The 19,419-nt window shown below is 56.5% G+C and overlaps 1 protein-coding gene across 1 annotated transcript in view; it reads right to left on the bottom strand.

Moving 5' to 3' along the window:
• Positions 1–371: 371 nt before the first annotated feature.
• KREMEN1 (kringle containing transmembrane protein 1) overlaps positions 372–19,419 on the bottom strand; it is a 34,325-nt gene continuing 15,277 nt past the window's right edge. The window contains exons 2-6 of the mRNA XM_031948804.1: positions 16,376–16,538; positions 13,651–13,742; positions 6,730–6,854; positions 5,349–5,768; positions 372–2,650 (exon numbers count right to left, since the gene is read on the bottom strand). Coding sequence (XP_031804664.1) covers positions 2,345–2,650; positions 5,349–5,768; positions 6,730–6,854; positions 13,651–13,742; positions 16,376–16,538 — 1,106 coding nt within the window. The 3' untranslated portion in view covers positions 372–2,344. The remainder of the gene's footprint in view (positions 2,651–5,348; positions 5,769–6,729; positions 6,855–13,650; positions 13,743–16,375; positions 16,539–19,419) is intronic.

Here is a 19,419-nt window from a genome sequence, read left to right as displayed (position 1 = left end):
TGCTCACTGACTGGAGCCATCACTCTAGAAAAGAGGGAGGAGGGTAGGTTGGACTTTAGTAGCTTAGATCTTAAACAAGATGAGGCAGGGGAGGGACTGGCTCAAAGACACCCGGTAACACGCATTGGGGCTGGAACTCGGCCCAAGGCTTGGATGTCTCCTAGCACATGGTAAGTGCCTAATAAATGCTTGTCGGCAGTCTGGCTCCCAGTCTACTTCCTATGGAAGCCTAGCTTAGGCCCGACGCCACCAGAGCCTTCAGCTTAAATCCTGTGTCGGAAGGACCCCGGGACAGGTCCCCGGCCCAGGGGGTGAGACCTACGGAGCGTGGGGGGCGCCCTGGGGGAAATGAAAGGGTCGGGGGCCTCCGCCTGGTTTACACCAATGAGAACATTTATTTTCTCCAGACAGCAAAATAACATCTCTTTCCGTCCGGCTGAGCACAAGCACGCGGCATTTTCTTAAATAACAAACTTCCTAAAAATATATATTAAATCGTAGACAGTGTCACGCGGCGGCCCCGCCTCCGGCCCCGCCGTTCCCATCTCCCCCAGAAGTTGCCCGTTAAGGGCGTATTTACAAACCGAGCTCCATCTCCCAGAGGCCAGATCCAGAGGCAGGAGAGACTCAGAGCCCCCCCCCCCCCGGGCGCCCCTCTCTTGGAGAGGGGGCTCTGTTACAGCCAGAAAACAACGTCCGGTTTTTCTCTCCTGGGTCTTTGGCCACTCTGCTCCACAGGTGGAGGGCCCGGGGGGTCCCAGAGGGGACATGGATGGGAAACAGGCCTGGGCTCCACAGGGGGAGGGGAGGGATGGCAAGGAGGGGGGGCTAATGGGTCGTCCCTCTCCTGCAGCCTCCTAGGGGAGCTGGGGGCCAGTTGATGCATCATTGGGAGGGCAGTTTGCCCACCCCATCCTTCCTGAGAAGGCACCAGGGGCACTCCCCTGTGTTCCTGGGATTTTAAGGCTCTTTTGGTTTGTGTTTGGGCCCCGTCCTTCCTTGGGAAGCAGTTCTTGAAAAGGCTGAGCTCCCGGACCCGGGCTTCCAGACCCCCCCACCCCAATTGTATATTTGTTTTGGGCTGGCAGGGGGTCCTAGCTGCCCCCCCCCGAGCCTCTTGCCCTGGGCCTGTGCGGGGGGTGATGGGGCTGGGGGCGTTTTCCTCAGGGCCAGCTCGGCAGCTGCTCCCGGGATGAGACCCTGGCCAAGGTGAAGGCCCTGGCCTAAGTGGGGCTATTCTCGGCCCGGGCCGGTGGCCCACACCTGCCCCAGTGTTGTGGGGCCATCCCGGGAGCACCAAGAATAGCCCGGGGATGGGCCGGGGGGGCCCTGCTTGGCGGGCTGCCCCCCCCGGGGACCCCTGGCTCCTGCCCGTCTGTGCTGGGCCAGAGCGGGCCCCGGGACCAGACCGAGACGTGCCCCTACAGCAAAGCCGCGGCCCCCGGTGGGTGAGGCGTCCGGCCCCTGCGCCCGCAGCCCTTCCTCTCCCCTGAGCCCCCGACTCGGGTTACGGGCCACCACCCCACGGCAGATGGGGCCCAGCTGTTCTTTGCCTCCACCACAGGCCTGGGAGGGACTGGCCGGGGAGCGGCCCGGGGGCTCTGGGAGGCATGCACAGCACTCGGAACCAGAAGGGGCCAAGCAGCAACGCCCCTCCCCAGACAGCTGCCAGCGGCCGGACGCCCTCAGAATGCCGGGCCCCAGGGAGGCGGGAGCTCTCAGCTGCCGGGGACGCGGGGGACGCTCCCCAGTGGCCTTGGAGCCTCGGGAATAGCGACAGCCCGAGCAAAAAGTGCCCGTCCCAGCCCGGGGCAGCCGGGGCCCAGGGGCCTGTGCCGGTCACTGCTCCGGACGCCCCCTTTGGGCCCGAGGGGGAAGGGATGGGACGCCGGGGGTGGGGGAGCCCTGGACAACCGGGGCAGGAATTCCGGGGGCCTCCACGGGCTGGGGCCTGCCCGGGTCTCACGGCGCAGACGGGCGGCCTTGGATCTGCTCCCGGGGCCGCCCGCTCCTCGAGCTCCCTCCGAGACAGGCCCAGGAAGTCAGAGTCACGGCAAACGCTGCCAGGACGGCCTGGGCCGCCCACTCCCGGCCCGGGGGAAGGAGCGGGCCTCGGGCCTGGGCACAGGCTCGGCCACAGAGGGCCCCCCACGGCTCCTCTTGGGCCGCTGAGACAGGAGGCCCTTCCCCGAGCAGGTTAACTGGGGGCCCCAGCCCTTGGGTGTGGGTGCAGCTGTGAGTGAGGAGGGCGGGAAATAACCGGGGGGACGAGCCCCGGGCCTGCTGCCCCGTCACCGGCTGGGGGAGGCCCGGGGCCAAGGACAGAGACTGGCCCGGAGCCTCCTTAGTCCCCCACCAGGGGGTTGCGGTCATCCTGCTGGCTCTGGCTCTTAAGCTTCTTCTTGAAGATGGAGACAGAGGCCGCGGGCTTGTAGAAGATGCTCCAGATCTCCCCCGGAGGCGCGGGCTGGTGGCGGTCCCTCAGCTCCCCGGGAGCGGCCACGTGCTGGGCCCTGCCGAAGCACAGACACGAGGGGTTCTCTGGGCCGCCTCCCTCCCCGCGGCAGCGCCTCCTGGAGGCCAGAGGGAGTCTCCCCCCAGGGCCCCCTGGAGCTGCCTCAGCGCCCCCCCCATGTTCCCCCACCTGGAGCTGCCTCAGCCCCCCCCCCCCAGGATCCCCCCAGCTGCCTCAGCCCCCCCACCCCGGAGCCGTGCAGAGACAGGGGAGGGGGGGGGGGACACTGCCAGGGCGCTCTGGGAAGGCCCGCCCGCCCCCATGGGCCCGGCCCCGGGCTGGGAGCCGCTGCCTGAGAAGGGAACTTTCCCCAGAGAAGTTCAGCGGGGCAGGCCCCGCGCAGGAAGTCGCCCCCCCCCCTCCCCCTGGGACAGACGGCGGGGAGGAGGGGGGCGAAGGGCGCTGGGCACATGGGAGCCACAGACCCAGCGCCGCCCCCGCCCTCCTCCTCGCTCCTTCCTCCCAGGAAACCTCAGCCCGGGGAGGGGCCGTGTCTCTCTTGGGACCCGCCAGGCTCTTCCCTGTGGGCTCCTCCCCGGCCAGACACGCCCCTTAAAGGCTCACTTTCGCCCAGGGCTGGGGCCGGGCCTCCCTCCAGGCCCCCTCCCCTACCACTTGAAGGGAGACGGCAGGGACCTTCTAGAACCCGGCCAGGTAGGGAGAACCAACCCCAACCCCCACCCTGAAAACCCCCCCCCTCCACCCAAGGGGGCCACAAACCCCTCCCATTTTTTTTCCATTTTACCCTTCTGTGGGGGGGGTTTCCCCATTGCCCCCCCACAAAGGGTTTTTCCCCCCTTTCGCCCCTGGGGACAAAATTAGGGGAAAAGGGCAGGGGGGGGTTAGCCTTTAAGGGTTTCCCGAAATTTCCCCCATTTTTACACCCCCGGGGGGGGGTTTTTCCCAATCCCTCCGAAGAAGGAAGGGGCCCGTGATCCCCGGGGTGGGGATATTGGAGGGCGGGTGGTGGGGGTTTGGAACAACTTAAGGGGCGGGTTTGAAACCGGGTTGGTTTTTAGGGTTGTTTTTAGGGTCCCTTTGGGGTTCTAAATGGAAAGGTGGGATCTGGGGTAGGAGGGAGGGAATTTTAAAAGGAATTTTTCCCCCCCCTTTTTCCTAGGGGAAAAAGGTTAAGGGGGAAAATTTTACATGGGAAATTTCAACCATTAAACATTTACCATTACCCGTTGTTCGTTTCCCGGTTTGTGGGAAAATGACAGACCCCATTTCCCCGGGGGTTTTTTCCTAAAAATTGTTTAAACTAGGCGCTTTGCCCTTCCCCCCGGTCCCCTTCCCTGCCCAACCCCCTTTAGGGGTTGCCCCCAGGGGGGTTGGGATGGGAGAGTGGTTGGGTGTAGTCCCCTGAGGGGGGGTAAAGGGAGGGGGAGTTAAGGGATAAAAAAAAATTTGTGTAGAAGGAATCCCGAGGAGGGGGAGGGATGGTCCCGCTCCCCCTGTGGGTTTGGTTTCGCGGGTGGTAAATTCCCGTGTTTTGGCAAAACAGAGGGTGGGGTTTTTTCTTTTCAGAAAAAATGGGTGGGGACAGAGGTTTGGAAAGAGAATAGGGGGAAAGGGTAGGGGAAATTTTTTTTATGTTTTGGGAAAAAATTTTATTTTTTTAATTGTTTCTTTGTTGGGGTTGGAAAAGTTTTTCCCGTTTTGGGATTTTGGGGTTTGGTTCCAAAGAAGGGAAACGGTAGGGGATTCCCCGGGTTTTGGGAAATTTACCTGGTATAAACACAAAATTTTTTGGGCCCGGAAATTCGGAAGGGGGTTAAAATCCAAAACTAAATTTTATAAGCAAAAAAGGGTGGTTGGGGGCGGGGGCCCACGGGGATTCAGCAAACCCCTATGGCTAGTTAAAGTTTAAAAAGGAAGAGAAAGGGAAAGGCAAACTGAAGGCCTTTAGAGAAAGGGAGGGGAGGTCAAAGGGGAAAAGATTTGGGGGGATTTTCTGTTTTCCGCCTTTGCAAGAAATTTGAACGGGGTTTGGGGTTTCCGGGTTTTGGGGTTTTCCCCCCCTTTTCCCTTTTGAGGGAAAAAGTTTTTTGGGATTGTTCACAGTTTTAGAATAAATTTTTAAATTTCATTTCTTTTTAATTTCTTTAATCATTTAGAAATTATAATTTTTCCCCTTTTTTCTTTTTCTTCTTCTTTGTTTTTTTCCTTTTTCTCCTTTCCCCTTTTTTCTTCTTTCTCTTTTTGTTTTCTTTCTCTTTTCTCCCTTTTTTTCCTTTTCCTTCCTTTCTTTTCTTTTTCCTCTTTCTTCTTTTCCTCTTCTTCTCTCTCTTCTCTCTTTCCCCCTTTTCCCTGTTTCTCGCCTTCTTCCTTTCTTCCCATAAACCTCTACCTTGGTAAACTTTCCCTCCAGAATAGAAAAAGTAAATCCAGACTGAAGCCCAATTGTGGAAGCATAAAGAAGAATAAGATGACAAACAATAAAGACACTAGATGCCCTTTGAGTTTCTAAAGCACCGGAACGGAAGAAGTAGATAGAGAGCTCAGCCTGGAGTCAGGAAGACGCGTTCAAACCCAGCCTCAGACACTTGCCAGCCGGGAGACCCTGACCAAGTCACTTCCATTCTGTCTGCCTCAGTTTCCTCTAACAGCACCTGCCTTCAGGGTTAATGTGAGAGTCACCTTTGACCCCACTGGAGCATGCTCAGGACAGTGCCTGGCACACAGCTTGTGCCATAAACGTGCTTGTCCCCTTCCCTTCTCTCTACACCTGTAGGACACTATTGGGATGTTGAGAGCCACGGTGGGAGGGGGGGACAGTGGACCATGGGGCAGCCCCAAGCTCGGCAGGGCATCGACGTCTGCGCCCACCTCAACCGCCCTTGCCCAGCACCTGAGAGTTGGCAGTCATGTTTGGCTCTGGGCTCCCCCTGCTCAGTAAGGGGAGGGTGCAGGGAGTGGGCGAGCTGGCAGACTTTCTGGGAAGTGCCCGGGCTCCCAAGAGAAGGGGCAGTGCAGGCCTGGGAAGGGGAGCCGGGAGGCCCCGGAGGACTGTCAGAGGCCGGTAGGCGGCGGGGCGGGCACCCTGTGGCTCGGCCCTTCCATTCCTGTCCAAAGCTGCCCGGCCCCGGGCACACTCACTGTCGAAGAGGATGATCCGGCCGTCCCCGCCGCAGGGCTGGGTGTGGTCCCCGAAGCAGACGCTGTTGCACTCGGTGCTGGCCGTCTCCCCGTACTTCCAGTAGTCGGGATTGTTGCCACAGAAACAAGCGTAACCGGATTCCATCCCAGCGAACTACGGCAAGAGAAATGGAGGCACTGAGGCCCATCAGGGGAGGGAAGCAGTGGCCCCGGTCCTGGGCCCCCCCGGCCCCGGGTCAGACATGAGCGCTGCCAGCGAGGGATTCTGGGAGGCCCCGGGCGGAGGGATTTCCCCAAGATCACTCCAGGAGCAGGCATCCCAGGCCCGATTTTATAGGAAGCACCTGAGTCACCCAGGGGGTCAGGGAGAGGCCGGGGCCAAGCTCAGGGCCGCTCCCTTGGGGATTCTCCAAGTGTGTGGTTCTGGGCCTGGGCCTCTACCTCCTCAGGAGGCCAGCCCTGGGGCCGGGGGCCCCAGCCCAGACCCGAGGGCTCCCTCCCGGCCCTTTCTGCTCTCCTCAGCCCCGCCCTAAAGTTCAGGCTCCCAGGCCGGCCTCCCCTGGGCTGATGTGGCAGCTCCTGGGCTGCCTTAGCACAGTCCAGAGCCCAGATGGGGAGCCGGCCCCTCAGCGGACCCATGGGCCGCCCTTCTGAGGCAAGAGGGCCAGTGGGGGAAGGGGCTTAAAACTGTGATATCCAGGGACCGGTGAAGGAGGTGGGGGCACTCGGCTTAGAAAAAAGCAATCGGGGGAGGGCACAACCCCAGCTGTCTCCTGTCTGGAAGGGCCCACGTTAAGTCACAGGGCTAGATTTACTGAGCTCCCTGTCATGAGAGGTGTCCGAGCAGAGGAGAGGACTCTTGCTAGAATCTGAGACTCCTCCTTGCTCTGACCTGCTTGATAAAAGAGAAGGGTCACATGGCAGATAGTCCCAAAGCCGTGGGTCCGAGTCCCAGCTCTGAGGGGGCCCAGGTGGCTTGCATCGCTCGCATCGTTCTGCCCCGGGGAGGGGCCATTAACTAAACAATTCTAGCTCCCTCCCTCCACCCCAAGAAGAGACAGGCGGCCGAAGGTTCTGGGGGGAAAGAGCCTCTGCAGCGGCAGAGACGGCAGCACCTTGAACTTCTGACCGCGGCAGAAGCTGATGCAGTTCTGGATCGTCAGCTTGTTGGATGTTTTACTGGTCCCAGTCAGGGGAGGGGGGTTCCCGTGGTCCCTGTAGCAGCCAAGATTTCCCGGCACTGAAAGGAAGAACATGGGAAGTCACAGAACGCCTCGGATGGAAAGAGATTTTAGAACACGGGACGTTTGAGCTGGAGGGAGCCTCAGGGTCCGAACAAAGGACCTTAGAACACCAGCATGGGATGGCGGAGACAGGAAGCACCTTGGGCCTCAGAACAGGGGATGTTGGGGCTGGGAGGGGGCTTAGAAAAGGGAATCTAAGAATGAGGGCACTTAGAACTTAGAACATGAAATGTCAGGCAGAACTGGGAGGGAGATAAACCCACTAAGTTCAATCGCCTCATTCTGAGCCGCCCAGAGTAGCGAGATGGTCTGCCCAGGTGCACAGGGGGACAGAGCCGTGTGGAGGGGAGAACCAAAGGCAGGGCTCCCTCCACCAGCCCAGGCCACCGAGCCGGTGTCACCCCCAGCTCCAAGGGCCTGGGCAGCAGGATCTCCCCCCCAAACATAAAGCTGGACACCTGCTGCCTCCCCCAAGTGGAAATGTGGCATCGATGAAGAATTTACAAAGGAGAGCAGGAGAAACAAGGAGAAAACGCCCAGTGGCGAGAGCAGCTGCAGCAGAGAATGCCCACGAGGGGAACTGCATGTGCTCCCAGAGCAATGTCTCCCCTCTCCTGGCTCTATCTCTGAGCCCACCGAACAATGGCAGCCCACGTTCTGCCTGCATGTGCCTGTGCCGAGAAATCGCGAGGCCACGGCCCCCGGGGCACCAGACGCTTCCACAGGCAATCACGCCCCTTTGCTGAGGGGGCCTAACATGAGCTGGGCTGTGGGTGCCCCAAGGAGAAGATCCCAGGGCCAAGGGAGCCGCCTTCCAGGCCACGGGACCCGAGCATTTTGTGTTCGCTCTGGGAGAGAACGGGAGCTGTCGCGTTGGCCTGTGCACCCAAGAAAGTCTCGGGGAGATGACCAGTCCAGCTCCTCTCTTTCTGTTGTACCCCCCCCCCCGCCTCCTTATCTTGTCCTTCTCTGATGCTCTCTGGGTGATGTTTGTCCCCAGTCCTCCTCTATCCAATAGCAATAAAAGTCTCTGCCCAGCCAAGCTCCCGGGGATCCCAGCGTCCTAGAGCTGAGCCAGGAGGGACCCTGGCAAGCTGTGAGAGCCCGTGAGAGGATGGCGTGGGAGCTAGCCGAAAGCTGTCTGGAGCCTGGCGTCACGGGGGGCACGAACAACGGCTGCCGGGGATCTCCTGAACCCCAGAGGCTCCGAAAGGGCCCGGAGCCTCGGCACGGAGCCGCCCTTGGGGGGAGGCTGCCAGAGACGCAGGGACTTTGCTCGGCCCAAGGCGCCGTGCAGAATTTCACGCCGCATTTTCCTGGAGTTCTCTTTCCCAGCTGCCAACAGCTGTCCCCGCAGCCCCACGGAGGCGGCTCGGCAGTCTGCTCACGGCTCCCCCACCGGACACCCTCCTGGTCTGCTCTAGGGCTCGGGATTGGCTGCAACCACGAAAGCAAGGAAAATGGCTTTCCCCAAGCAGCAAGAGCTGCAGACCTTCTGTCGCCAGTCAATTAAGCCATGGCTTTCACAGTTCCCAGAAGGCAATTGTGATCCTGGGCCAGGGTAAAAATACTGCAGGTGCCATCGTCCAACTCCGAGACCCAAGGAGTCAGAAGCCCGGGGGCGGGGGGAGGGGGGGAGATGCAACCAAAAGCCACAGCTGGCCTTGAGCCCCCCCCCCCCGCCCCCTGAGCTGTCCAAGAGGGAAATGAACCCCGGGGGATGGGGGCCTTCCCCCCTCTAGTTCTTCACGAAGAGGCCATTTGTTAGGGAGGTGAAGAAGGGTTTCTGGGTTAGCCACTAGATAAGACTAGGGGACCACGAGGTCCCTTCCAGCCCCAATAGCATGAGTCTGGACATCCCCCTCCGTCGCTTCTTCATGATGGAACGATAACCTTGGGCTCCTTCTGGTTATTCCAGGGAATGAGAGTCAGAGGGGCCACGCCTCCAACTCCAAGGGCGGGGGCCAGTCTTGGGGGCCATGGCAACTCAGAAAGGCACAGGAGCCACATGCGGATTGGCTCTCCCACATCCTGAACAGGCAGTGGCTTGTCCCGTACCCAACTCCCTGAGCTCGGTTACAGAGTCCTAAAATAAATGTCCACTGTAGGGACAACTAGATCCACATCCATGTGCCCAGCAGGTTATTTGGTTAAAAGAATCATAGAAGAAATATCAGAAGGTCAAAAGATCCAAGACGACCCCTCCTGATAGTTCCCCTTCAAATGATTAACATGGAAATCTTTGGTGACAGAAGATATCTCTAGATCACTGGACCTGGGTCAGAAGGTCTGAGTTCAAATCCTGCCTCAGACACCGACTAGCTGTGTGACCCTGATTGACCCCTGTCTGAGAAACCCAAGGGGGTTTCTCATCTGTAAAATCCCTGGGCTGCTGAAGGGATAAACCTGCTGTATCCCCAAGAAGTGGAGAAGACAGTTTCAGAAAAACCAGGGAAGATTCATATGAACCGATGCAGCAAAGCAAAGGGAGCAGAACCGGGAGATTGCTGTACATAGTAACAATATTATTATATAATGATCAACCGTGAATGACTGAGCTGCTCTGATCAACACAGCAACCTACCCCAACTCCAAAGGAGTCATAACAAAAAAGGCTCTCCACCCCCACATCCAGAGAGAGCGCTGAGGGCTCATAGGGTAGCACTTAACATTTTTTCTCTTTCTTTTTCTTGTATTTTTTTCTTCCTTTTTCTTGTATTCTTTTCTTGTATTTTTCTTTCTTTTTCTTGTATTCTTTTATTTCTTTTATATTGTATTTTTGTATTTTTTCTTCCTTTTTCTTGTATTTTTGTATTTTTTCTTCCTTTTTCTTGTATTTTTGTATTTTTTCTTTCTTTTTCTTGTATTCTTTTCTTGTGTTTCTTTTGTATTGTATTCTTGTGTTTTTTTCTTCCTTTTTCTTGTATTTTTGTATTTTTTCTTCCTTTTTCTTGTATTTTTGTATTTTTTCTTTCTTTTTCTTGTATTCTTTTCTTGTGTTTCTTTTGTATTGTATTCTTGTGTTTTTTTCTTCCTTTTTCTTGTATTTTTGTATTTTTTTCTTTTTCTCGTATTCTTTTCTTATATTTCTTTTGTATTATATTCTTGTATTTTTTCTTTCTTTTTCTTACATTCTTTTCTTGTATTTTTGTATTTTTCTTTGTATTTCTTTTGTTTTTTTGTGTGTGTATTTTTTCTCTTTTTCTTGTATTCCCCCCGACCCCGAATAAGGTTAACATGGGCATTTGTTCTGCATGATTCCATATTGATAACAGATTTTGTGCTTCTTGCCATCTCAGTGAGTGGGAGCTGATGCTCCGGATCTGAACATAAAATGAGACTGAATTTTAAAAACCATTTTGCAAGTGGCATTGAAAGAGCTGCTTAACCTATATCAGATCACTTACTGTCTAGGGGAAGGGGGAGGATGGAGAGGGAGAAGGAAAAATCTGGAACACAAGGTTTTGCAAAGATGAATGTTGAAAACTATCTTTATGTGTATTTGGAAGAAGAAAATACTATTAATAAAAATATTTTTAAAAAGCAGATTGACCATAGTTTGGGCCAACCCTTAAAGAAGAATGGACTGAGCAAGAAATCTTTATGAAGCAACTACTTAACGTGGGTCCTGATGGTACAGGAACAAAGGGAAACAGTCCTGGCCCTCTGAGGCACTGGGGAATGTGGCGAGGAGAGCGGGGGGGCCTGATGGCCTGGGAGCCAAACCTTGGAGGAAGTTCACGACTGACTCTCGGAGGCCGAGGTGAGGCCTGGGGTGCAGTCAGGGCGTGGAGAGGCGTAAGAAAGCATGTAAAGCACTTTATGAAGAGCTGGATAAACAGAGAGTGTGCCAGTTATTACAGAGCCCGCCTGGCACACTCTGGCATGGAGAGGAGATGGGCGCTGGGACTGACTCCGCCTTGGTATCCCTGACACCCAGCACGCTGCCGGGGGTGGGAGCTGATTGCTGACTGTCGAGGTGACATCCCCGGCCCTCATGGAGACTGCACTGTCCCGGCCTCCCACGGCCACGGGGAGAGTTCCCCCAGCTCTGAGAAGGCCCCACGAGGACCTCGGCATACCGAGCGACATGAGGAGCCGGCGTGCCCGTTCCGGGTCTGGTCTCAGGACAGGAATGGGATCTAAAGGAGTACAGCGGTGAGGGTGGCGGGCCTGCCACGGGGAGGGGGTGGGTGGAGAAGCTGGATTTCAGGTCAGTGGGAGTGAAGGCCTGGGATTCCCTCCTCCACCATCAAACCTCCTTGGCTTAAAGACCCCACTGGAGGAGGAGGCGGGGAGCCTGGCGGTTCCTGAATGGGAGTCTTTGCTCTTGAGACAAACCATCATCTCATGGAAACGAGAAAGAAAACGCTTTCACTGCCACTGTCGCTGCTGAGAAACATGACAGCGAATCGCTTGGAGGAGGCAGCGCCGATTTCCTCTGAATCTCTTTTGGCAGGAAGGGTAGCTCTCTGCCGCCGGCCACAAGCACGTAGAGTCCGGCCTCCCCCCTTGTCAGCCAGCGCCCTCCCTAAATTGTAGGAAGATTTGGGGCTGACACACGACCCCCCAATGCAGCCAGCCTCGCCTTGGGAAACATTCCTGCCCTCCAATTCCTGTGGGGTCCGTTCCGGGCAGTCAGGAACTTTCTCGGGATCTGATTGCAGCCAAGACGTTTCACTGTATGATCATTTTAATCAATAGATGGGCTTCAGACGGGGGTGGGGATTATTATTCAGGAAATTTTGACTCCTTGTTCATAAATAGGGCAAATTGGGCCTAAAACAGTCAGGCCAGGGCTCTCTCGGCTGCTCTGGGAGATCAGTAAAGTCTGTGCTCGGAGCAGAGGCCCCAGAGCGGGTCTCTCCTCTGTGTCCGTGCCAGTGGTGAGATGTCCTTCCCAGAGCAGAACGGGGAGCTTGTGGCCCTCCCTGTGGGTCTCAGCCTGAAAGAAGCTTCCCCAAAGCTCCCGGGAAGCCTCCCCCAGTCTAGCTTGCAAATGGTGGCAACTCTGAGTTCCAACCCCGAAAGAAGGGTTCCGTGGTGGGGCTGTGGGGGTCACCGGGAGGGCTCCTGAAAATGGGAAAGGGCACGAATGCCGCTGCAATTTTGTCCCTGGGACAAAGGAGGCCGCATCAGGTTAGCACTAAGACCTGGGCGCTCGGCCCTTGCCGCTCCAGCTTTTTCCCTGGGAGCCCGGGCTTCCTGCACCACATGGGGCGGGCCCACAGGCCGTACCCGCCCAGCGCTCGGACAATCCCCGCTCCCCTGCCCCAGACTCCGGCGGGCACTGAAAGGCGGTCTTTGTGCAGAACAAATGGACCGAGGACAATCTGTTCTCTCATTCCTTCTTAAACAACGAGCGCCAAGAGATATGTTTTCCATTTCTAAAACTTGACTGAGCGCCTGAGGAAAAGGCTCCTCCCTGACAGTTTTCTCAGCCGTGGGGATGAATGATGACGCACAGGTGGGAAGGGGAGCACAGCCAGGCGCCAGCAGTGGGGGGTTGGGAGGGGGTCTTGGACACTGGTTGGCGAAGCTCAGGGAGTGGCCTTTAAGCACCGTCCTGGTGCCCGGGCCCCCCAGCATGTCGGAGCCCGTGCTGCTTCCCCTTGTCCCCCCCAATCCTTTGGCTGGGGGAGCGTTTCACTGACCTTCCCCAAAGTGGTGACCTCGGATACAGTGACAAGGAGTACAATGGGTGGGGCAGGAGTGACCGGGTCACAGGGAGCTTACGGAAGGGCAGGTCACCAGGAGGCTACGGTCAGGGCCTGGGAGGCCTGGGACGGAGCATCTGGTGCCCATCTTCTCTGCCAGTCAGAGGCACAGATGCCCGGGGGTAAGAGGTCACCGAGCCGAAGGACCCTGAGAGGTCACGTCCTCCGACGCCCCCGTAAAACAGGCACGGGGGGAGAAAGCCTGTTTATTCGGGGGGATCCAAGCAGTAAATCATCCCAAACTGACCAGATTCTGTGCTAAGTAACAGAAACAGAAGCTGATCTTTCCAAAGGTGGGATGAAGAAATGGACAAACAGGTCAGGGGTTAGACCAAGTCTGGGGCTGGCTTCTCGCTCTCTGGACGATTTCCCAACCACGGGCGCTCGGACTTCGGGGAGCAGCGGCTCCTGGGCCTGAGCCTGGCCAGAGCCACCGTAGGGTACAGACTCCTCAGCCCCACAGCCCCACCTCTCATTGTGCAGGGAAGGGAATGGGAGGTGGTGCTGCCCCAGGGAGCGCCAGGAAGGGAACCAGGTCTGGCTTCTCCGACTCATGATCCCAGCTCTCTCTGAGGTTTCGGGTGCGAGGAGGGGAAGCAGCTGAAGTCATGTTTCTGAGTCCTAGGTTACCCACCCGTGAGGCGAGGGGTGCAAGCGCTGTCAGCTCACTCTGTGGGTGAGAGAACTAAACTCACCTGCCCGGGACAGCCCAGTCGCCCTCTGGGGAGGGACTCGAGGTCAGGCCCCCAGCTCTGAGTCTGGGGCTCCCTGCATCCCTCCCCGCAGCCTGTGCTCCCGGGCCAGCCCAGAGCAGATAAGTTTGGGACCAGGGGGCTTTGCAGAGAGTAGGGAGATGAGCTGTGATCTGAGCTGGTGGAGGGAAGGCCCACCCCAGGGAAGGCCCTGAGTTACCGCTCGGGCAGTTGCCTTGTGTTCCCAAGAAGGGAAGGAGACTCCACGGCTGAGAGACAGGTTGGATGTGTTGTCCACATGGCCAACACTGCAATGGGCTTTGGTGGGAACCGTGGGAATCCCAGGGACCTTCCCATTCGGGCCCCGCCCCATCCCCCCTTACTCTGACAAGCCGGAATCTCGCAGTATTTCCAGTAGACGCCGTCCTCGTGCTCGGCCACGTAGCACCAGGGGCTCACATCTCCATCCGGATTCCTATGGGCAAGAAAGACACAAAATCCCATGTCAGGTTCTCGCAACTTTGGTCTCCTTGCTCCGGCCCTCCCCTTGACGCTGGCCTCCCCCGCTCCCCCCGGGATCAGGAGCCCAGCATCCAAGCCCACAGTAAGTGCTAGGAGGAAGCTGGGACAAGGAGAGGCCGTCCCCACCCAGCCAGTCTTCGGGGAGGTGACCACTGTGGCCCTGGCTCGGGCTGGGCGGCCACCAAGGCTCCGCCCGGCTCAGTAGCCAGCAGAGATGCCCCCAGGGGGCTTTGGGGGGACACATCTCCCATGGCTAGGGGGTCTCTAAGTGGACGGGGCATAAGGGAAGGGGAAAGGATGGATTTGGTCAAGGTCAGATGAGACGGCCTGTGAAGTCGGAGCGCTCCGGGAGGCAAATCCAGTGGGAAAAGGGGGGACGGCCTGGAGGAGTCGTCCCGAGGACCCGTACTGGGCTCAGAACTCCACTGAAGGCAGGCCAGAGACTCAGCCCTGATCCTTTCAGTCCAAGGGCTGCTTCAGGATCAGGCTTAGGTTCCTTCAAAGGAAGCAGGAGCCCCAGAGAGGCTGGTGAGAGTGTACTAGAAGCTGGTGGGGGAGGAGGGGGCACGAAAGCTCTCCCAACCCTAGGTCCTCCTCACGTTCACCCTCATCCGGACCCAGGACATGGAAATCCGAGCCTCTTGTTGGGCCGGAAACAGTCACCCAGAGCCAGGGGCCTCCCCGTAGGCTGGGAGGGAGGGCGCCTTGTGCGTCCAGCCCCTGGCCGGGAGATAAGCCTTCCCAAGGACAAAGGGCCCTTGATGCCGGGCCCTTGATGCTGGGGCCCTGAGCGGGGGGCCAGCCCTGCTCCTCCCTCTGATACGAGACCTCCACGAGGCAAACATGCTCCTATCGCTCCGTCTCTCAGACATCCCCGACTAAACCCGTCTAAGCCAAGCTGAAGATAAACAGGGTGTTGGATATCTCTGGCAGAGAAATCCAAGGGGCCGGGAGGGGTCCAGAGCCCCTGAAACGCCAGCTGGAGCCAGGATCGGGTTCCAGCCGCTCAGCCTTGTCCCTTAGTGCAGCCTCGGGGACGGCCCCCAGTCCTTGTGCCCGGGAACCAAGGGCAGGATCGGCCCCTCCTGGGCGGCCCCACCTGCTCCCCAGGTGACCGGGGGCCGCTCTCGCCTCCTTTGAAGTAAAAACTTGTCATTCAGGTCCCCGGCAGGGAGTGGGATGAGGGGCAGGGCAGCAGCAGGGGGGCTGCCGGGCAGGCAGGGCTCCTGGCCCAGCCACTGGGCCTGGCTAGGTGGAAGCGCTGGGTCGGACAGTCTCCCTGCATTCCGCCCAGCGGTTACCATTAACGGCCTCCCTCCGCCCCACTGACTGCTTGCTTAGGAAACCTCCGGTAAAAAGAAAAGCCACAGGGGGGTGGGGGTGAGGGTGTTCAGATTTACTTTGCAGCCAGATGAAAGCAGAAAACTGGGGAAGGGTCGTTTGGGAACCAAGTCGTTCTCAAATAAAGGGAATCAGAGCAAACGGGGGCTGAAAAGCTGGGTTCCAACCCTGGCCGATCTGCTCTTGGGCCTCTGAGAGGGCACTGAGCCCGGGGATTGGCCTAGAAGGCCTCATCAACATTCGGGCGAGCCGGGGGGCTAAGCTGGGGAAACCAGGGGGTTACCCAGCAGCCACTGCTTCCTACTTCCGACAGGCTGGGAAGTGTTGCTTTTGCACCTGTTCTAATAATTAAATGCTAGAAATTCCTGAGCCATGAATCAGGTTACCAGGGTCTTGTGCAGAAGTACCTCAAGTGCGGGGTTAGTGTGCACAGCTGTAATCTCTCCAGTCCAGACCAGCCAATGGGCAAACACAGCCAGTCTGAGAAGGCCTGACAGCTGTTCCCAGGCCGCCCTGAGCAACCGTGGGGCCGGGGCGGGCAGTTTAAGGCGCACTCTGGGTCCTCTCTCCCTGCTCTCTCCTTTCAGAGGTCCATTTTACAGATACACAAGGGAATTAAAATCCCAAGGGGCCATGTGACTTGCCACGGCCATGGTGTCAGAAGCAGAATTTGAATCCAGGCCCTCTTGATTCGGGGTGCCCTCACTACCCACACACACGTTGCTTGAGGAGCCACGGACCCCCCGCCGCCAGAGCTGTGGCACACATTCTGCTCTCGCCGGAGTTGTCACTTTCATGGAACGGGCAAGGGGAGCGAGCAGGCGTGAGCAAGGGACCTAAGACAGGATGGGGAGGAGGATGGCCAATGGGCAAAGATGGAGGCGGGGAGTGGCGCGGGGGTGCACATAACAGCTCTGTTAGGATGAGCCCCACTTAGCATAAGAGTCTGAGAAGGAAGACTTTAGCCTAAGGGGGAGATGGGGACACAGGCAGGTTCTGAACTCGGGCCCAACAGCTCCACATCCCGTGGCTTTTCTTTGGTCCCAGCTGGGAAAGGGGACAGAGAGGGCCTGAGGCCTTTGCCCATCCCCTCCCTCTCTAACTCGTGGGTCTAGAACTTTGTTTCTTCCTTTTCCATCTAGGCTGTACAGATTTTCCCGTGCCCTTGCTGTCTCTCCCGTTGGAGGCTGAGCTCGTGGTGGGCAGGGACCCCCGGTGCCCAGCCCATGGAGACAGCGGTCTCACCTGCAGTAGTTGTGGTCTCCCAGGCCCCCTTCCCCATGGGGGTACTTCAGAGTGTTGTACGGGTGCTGGAAGGTCTCGTTCCAGAAGAGGCAGGTCTTCCCTCCATGCAGCGCCGTCCAGTTCTGCCTGCCCCTGTAGTCGACTCCATTGACCGTGAAACACTCTAGAGGGAAGAAGAAACAAGAGACTGATCCCTCTGACGAGCCTTCTCTCCCCTCGGGCCATTGCTCGGCTGCTCCGAGGGACTGTGAGCCCAGGACCGGGGGCGTCTCTGTGCCAACCCCCGGGCAGCGCCTCGGACGTGAGGGACGCTCACCTACGAAGCTCACCGAGGGGCGACGGGGAAGCACCTTTGCCAAAGGCAGACATGGTTGTGGGGGGGACAGGAGCTGGAATGTGGTGGGCCCTTGAAATGAACCAGGAAACCCTGATCTGGGAAGAGTTGGCAGCAGACGCTCCTCTGGAATTCTGGGTACTTGGAGGGGGTCACAGTTCTTGCCAGTGCCTTTGTGTAGTAACCAAAACCAGGCCCCCCAGCTGCAGCTCAGTCCCCCTCCAAGCCGGAGAGGCGGCATTGACACTTGGATTTAATCAGCCCCTCGCACACAGAATGCTTCGGAATCCCAATCACACAAGTGGGGGAATGAATCAAATTCCCTGGTAATGAATAACAGTCCTCCCCACAGCCTAGGGATAGAGGCACCGAGGGACGGGGTAAACAGGAGGGGCAGGGCCAGGCCGCCCCCTCGGCTCCCCGGTCCCCAAGCCCCCGAGCCTGGGGACCCTCACTGAGCCAAACCGTGAGCCGTGGTGTGTGATGCCATCTTGGAGCCTGGGACCTCAAAGGGGGAGGGTGGGAGCCCAGACCAACGGCTTTTGTTCCATAACAGATCGAATCCAGAAGGGTTCTCGTCAAATGCACGGCAAAGAAACGAGAGGAACTGTGTTAGCTACAGTGACGAAAGTCCTGCAAGCCCACCTTGACCCAAAGGCTCTGGAAATCACCGCTCCTGCCTCGGGTCTCGCCTCCTTTCTTTTCTGACCTTCACCCTCCTCTGGCTCCTGGGACCAAAGACCCAGAGATCAGCCGGCTTTCCTGCCTGGGGCCGCGGGCCTGCCCCAACCCCAACCCCACCAGCCACACTCTTCTGGCAAGCATTTCTCGGAGCATTTTGATCATTCAAAAACTATGTTCGGAAGAGCCCGTTTCCCCGCTTGGCACCCGCAGGCTGTGCTTTGACTGGAATCAGCCCATTCTCCGGGTCAGAGCCCCAGCCGTGCCCACAGCCCAAGTTATTTGGGTTGGCACAACAGCCTATACACAAAGCCCACCTTCAGCGGACTGGCTTTCTACAGAAAGGGAAGTGTGGGCAAAGGGATGCCTTCAAAGGCAAACTGGGGAGTGGGATGGTGGCTGAAGAGGCACCGGTGCTTGTGGGTCATCCTTCCCTAGGACACTTTCCCCATCAGCCATACTGGGCTCTTGCCACTGGGCCACACTGCCTCCTATTACAAATTTCCTTCTGGTGTTGCTTCTAAGACTATCAGACTGACCATCGCTGGGCACTGTTTTCCTACAAGTGCCAACTGGGAGAAAAGATGAGGAAAAACAAACCTGAGTAAGTCTTGTGAGTTCTGCAAGGTGGGGGACGCACGCTCTTGGCGTCATCAAATATCAGAATACGTGCTGGGTCCCACCTTCTTTTCACTGAAAATCACGCCCTGATTTGGGCACCACATACTCTGCGCAGGAAGGGGTTCCCCGTGGGATCCCTGGTATACTTGTCTAATCTCCCAGGGTAGGGCCCTGATGACCTCAAGTTTAGTCAGTCACTCTGCTGGGTGCCAGGGATACAAATCCAAGCTCAAAGAAAGACCGTCCTTGGCCGCGAGGAGCTTACATTCTAAAGAAGGCACAATGCACTAAGGGTTAGCTTTAGCTTTCTAGACTAGCTTTCTGTTTGAATTTCCAGTAGGTAAACATGGCCTTCTGATGGCTCCTTGGACCCTTTATAAAGATGACTTATTTTACCATCTGTTTCTACTCGAGATCACAGACCCATGCTTGAATGGACTGACAGTCCAGTTCCCTGTCAGGATGAGCAAATGGAGTTTTAGAGAAGTAACATGACCTGCCCAAGATCATTCCATTAAGGAAGAACCTGAGCCTGGCTCTCCTACCTTCTGCCCTAGGCTAGAGCAAATACTTCCATGGGTTTTCTGGCTTCCCTAAATCTTCTTTCATACCACTTGAAGTGATTACTGCTTGACCACTTAGAATTTTGTGATCTGTGGGCAAATTACTGAGATTAAGGTTTTTCTGAGGGGAGATGGAAGACATCTTTTGTTTTGTCCTTTGGTATTGTTCTTTTTTTCTGTTTTTAGTTAATTTAGCATTTAATATTTCCCTAATTACATATAAAAACAATTTTTAACATTTGTTTTTAAAACTTTGAGCTCCAGATTCTTTTCCTTTCTCCTTCCCCACCCCACTGAGAATACAAGCAAGTATAACCTATATTGATAAGTTATACATGTGTGGTCATGCAAAACATTTCCATAACAGTCATGTTATGAAAGAAAATGTAAAAAGTGTGCTTCAATCCACATCCAGACACCATCAAGTCTTTCTCTGGGTACAAATAGCACTTTTTAAATCATATGTCCTTAGAATTGTCTTGGATCATTGTATTGCTGAGAATAGTCGTCATTGATAGCTGATCATCTCATTATATTGCTCTTACTTTGTACACAGCATATTTTACTTTATATCATCAGCTCATGGAAGTCTTTCAAGGTTTTTCTGAGAGCATCCTGCTCCTCATTTCTTATAGCCCATAGTACTTTATCATAATTAAATGCCACAATGTATTCAACCATTTCTTTATTGACGAGCATTCCCTCAATTTCCACTTTTTCCCCAGAAAAGAGATGCTATAATTTTTTGGTACATATAAGTCCTATTCCTTTTTTTAAATCCCTTGAGATGTTGACCTAGTAATAGTATTGCAAGCTCTAAGGATATGAATGGTTTTATAGCCCTT

This window comes from Sarcophilus harrisii, chromosome 1 (assembly GCF_902635505.1).
Source record: "Sarcophilus harrisii chromosome 1, mSarHar1.11, whole genome shotgun sequence".
Lineage (NCBI taxonomy): Eukaryota > Metazoa > Chordata > Mammalia > Dasyuromorphia > Dasyuridae > Sarcophilus > Sarcophilus harrisii.
The sequence above is the reverse complement of the archived record's forward strand: the minus strand, read 5'-3'. Positions and strand labels throughout refer to the sequence as shown.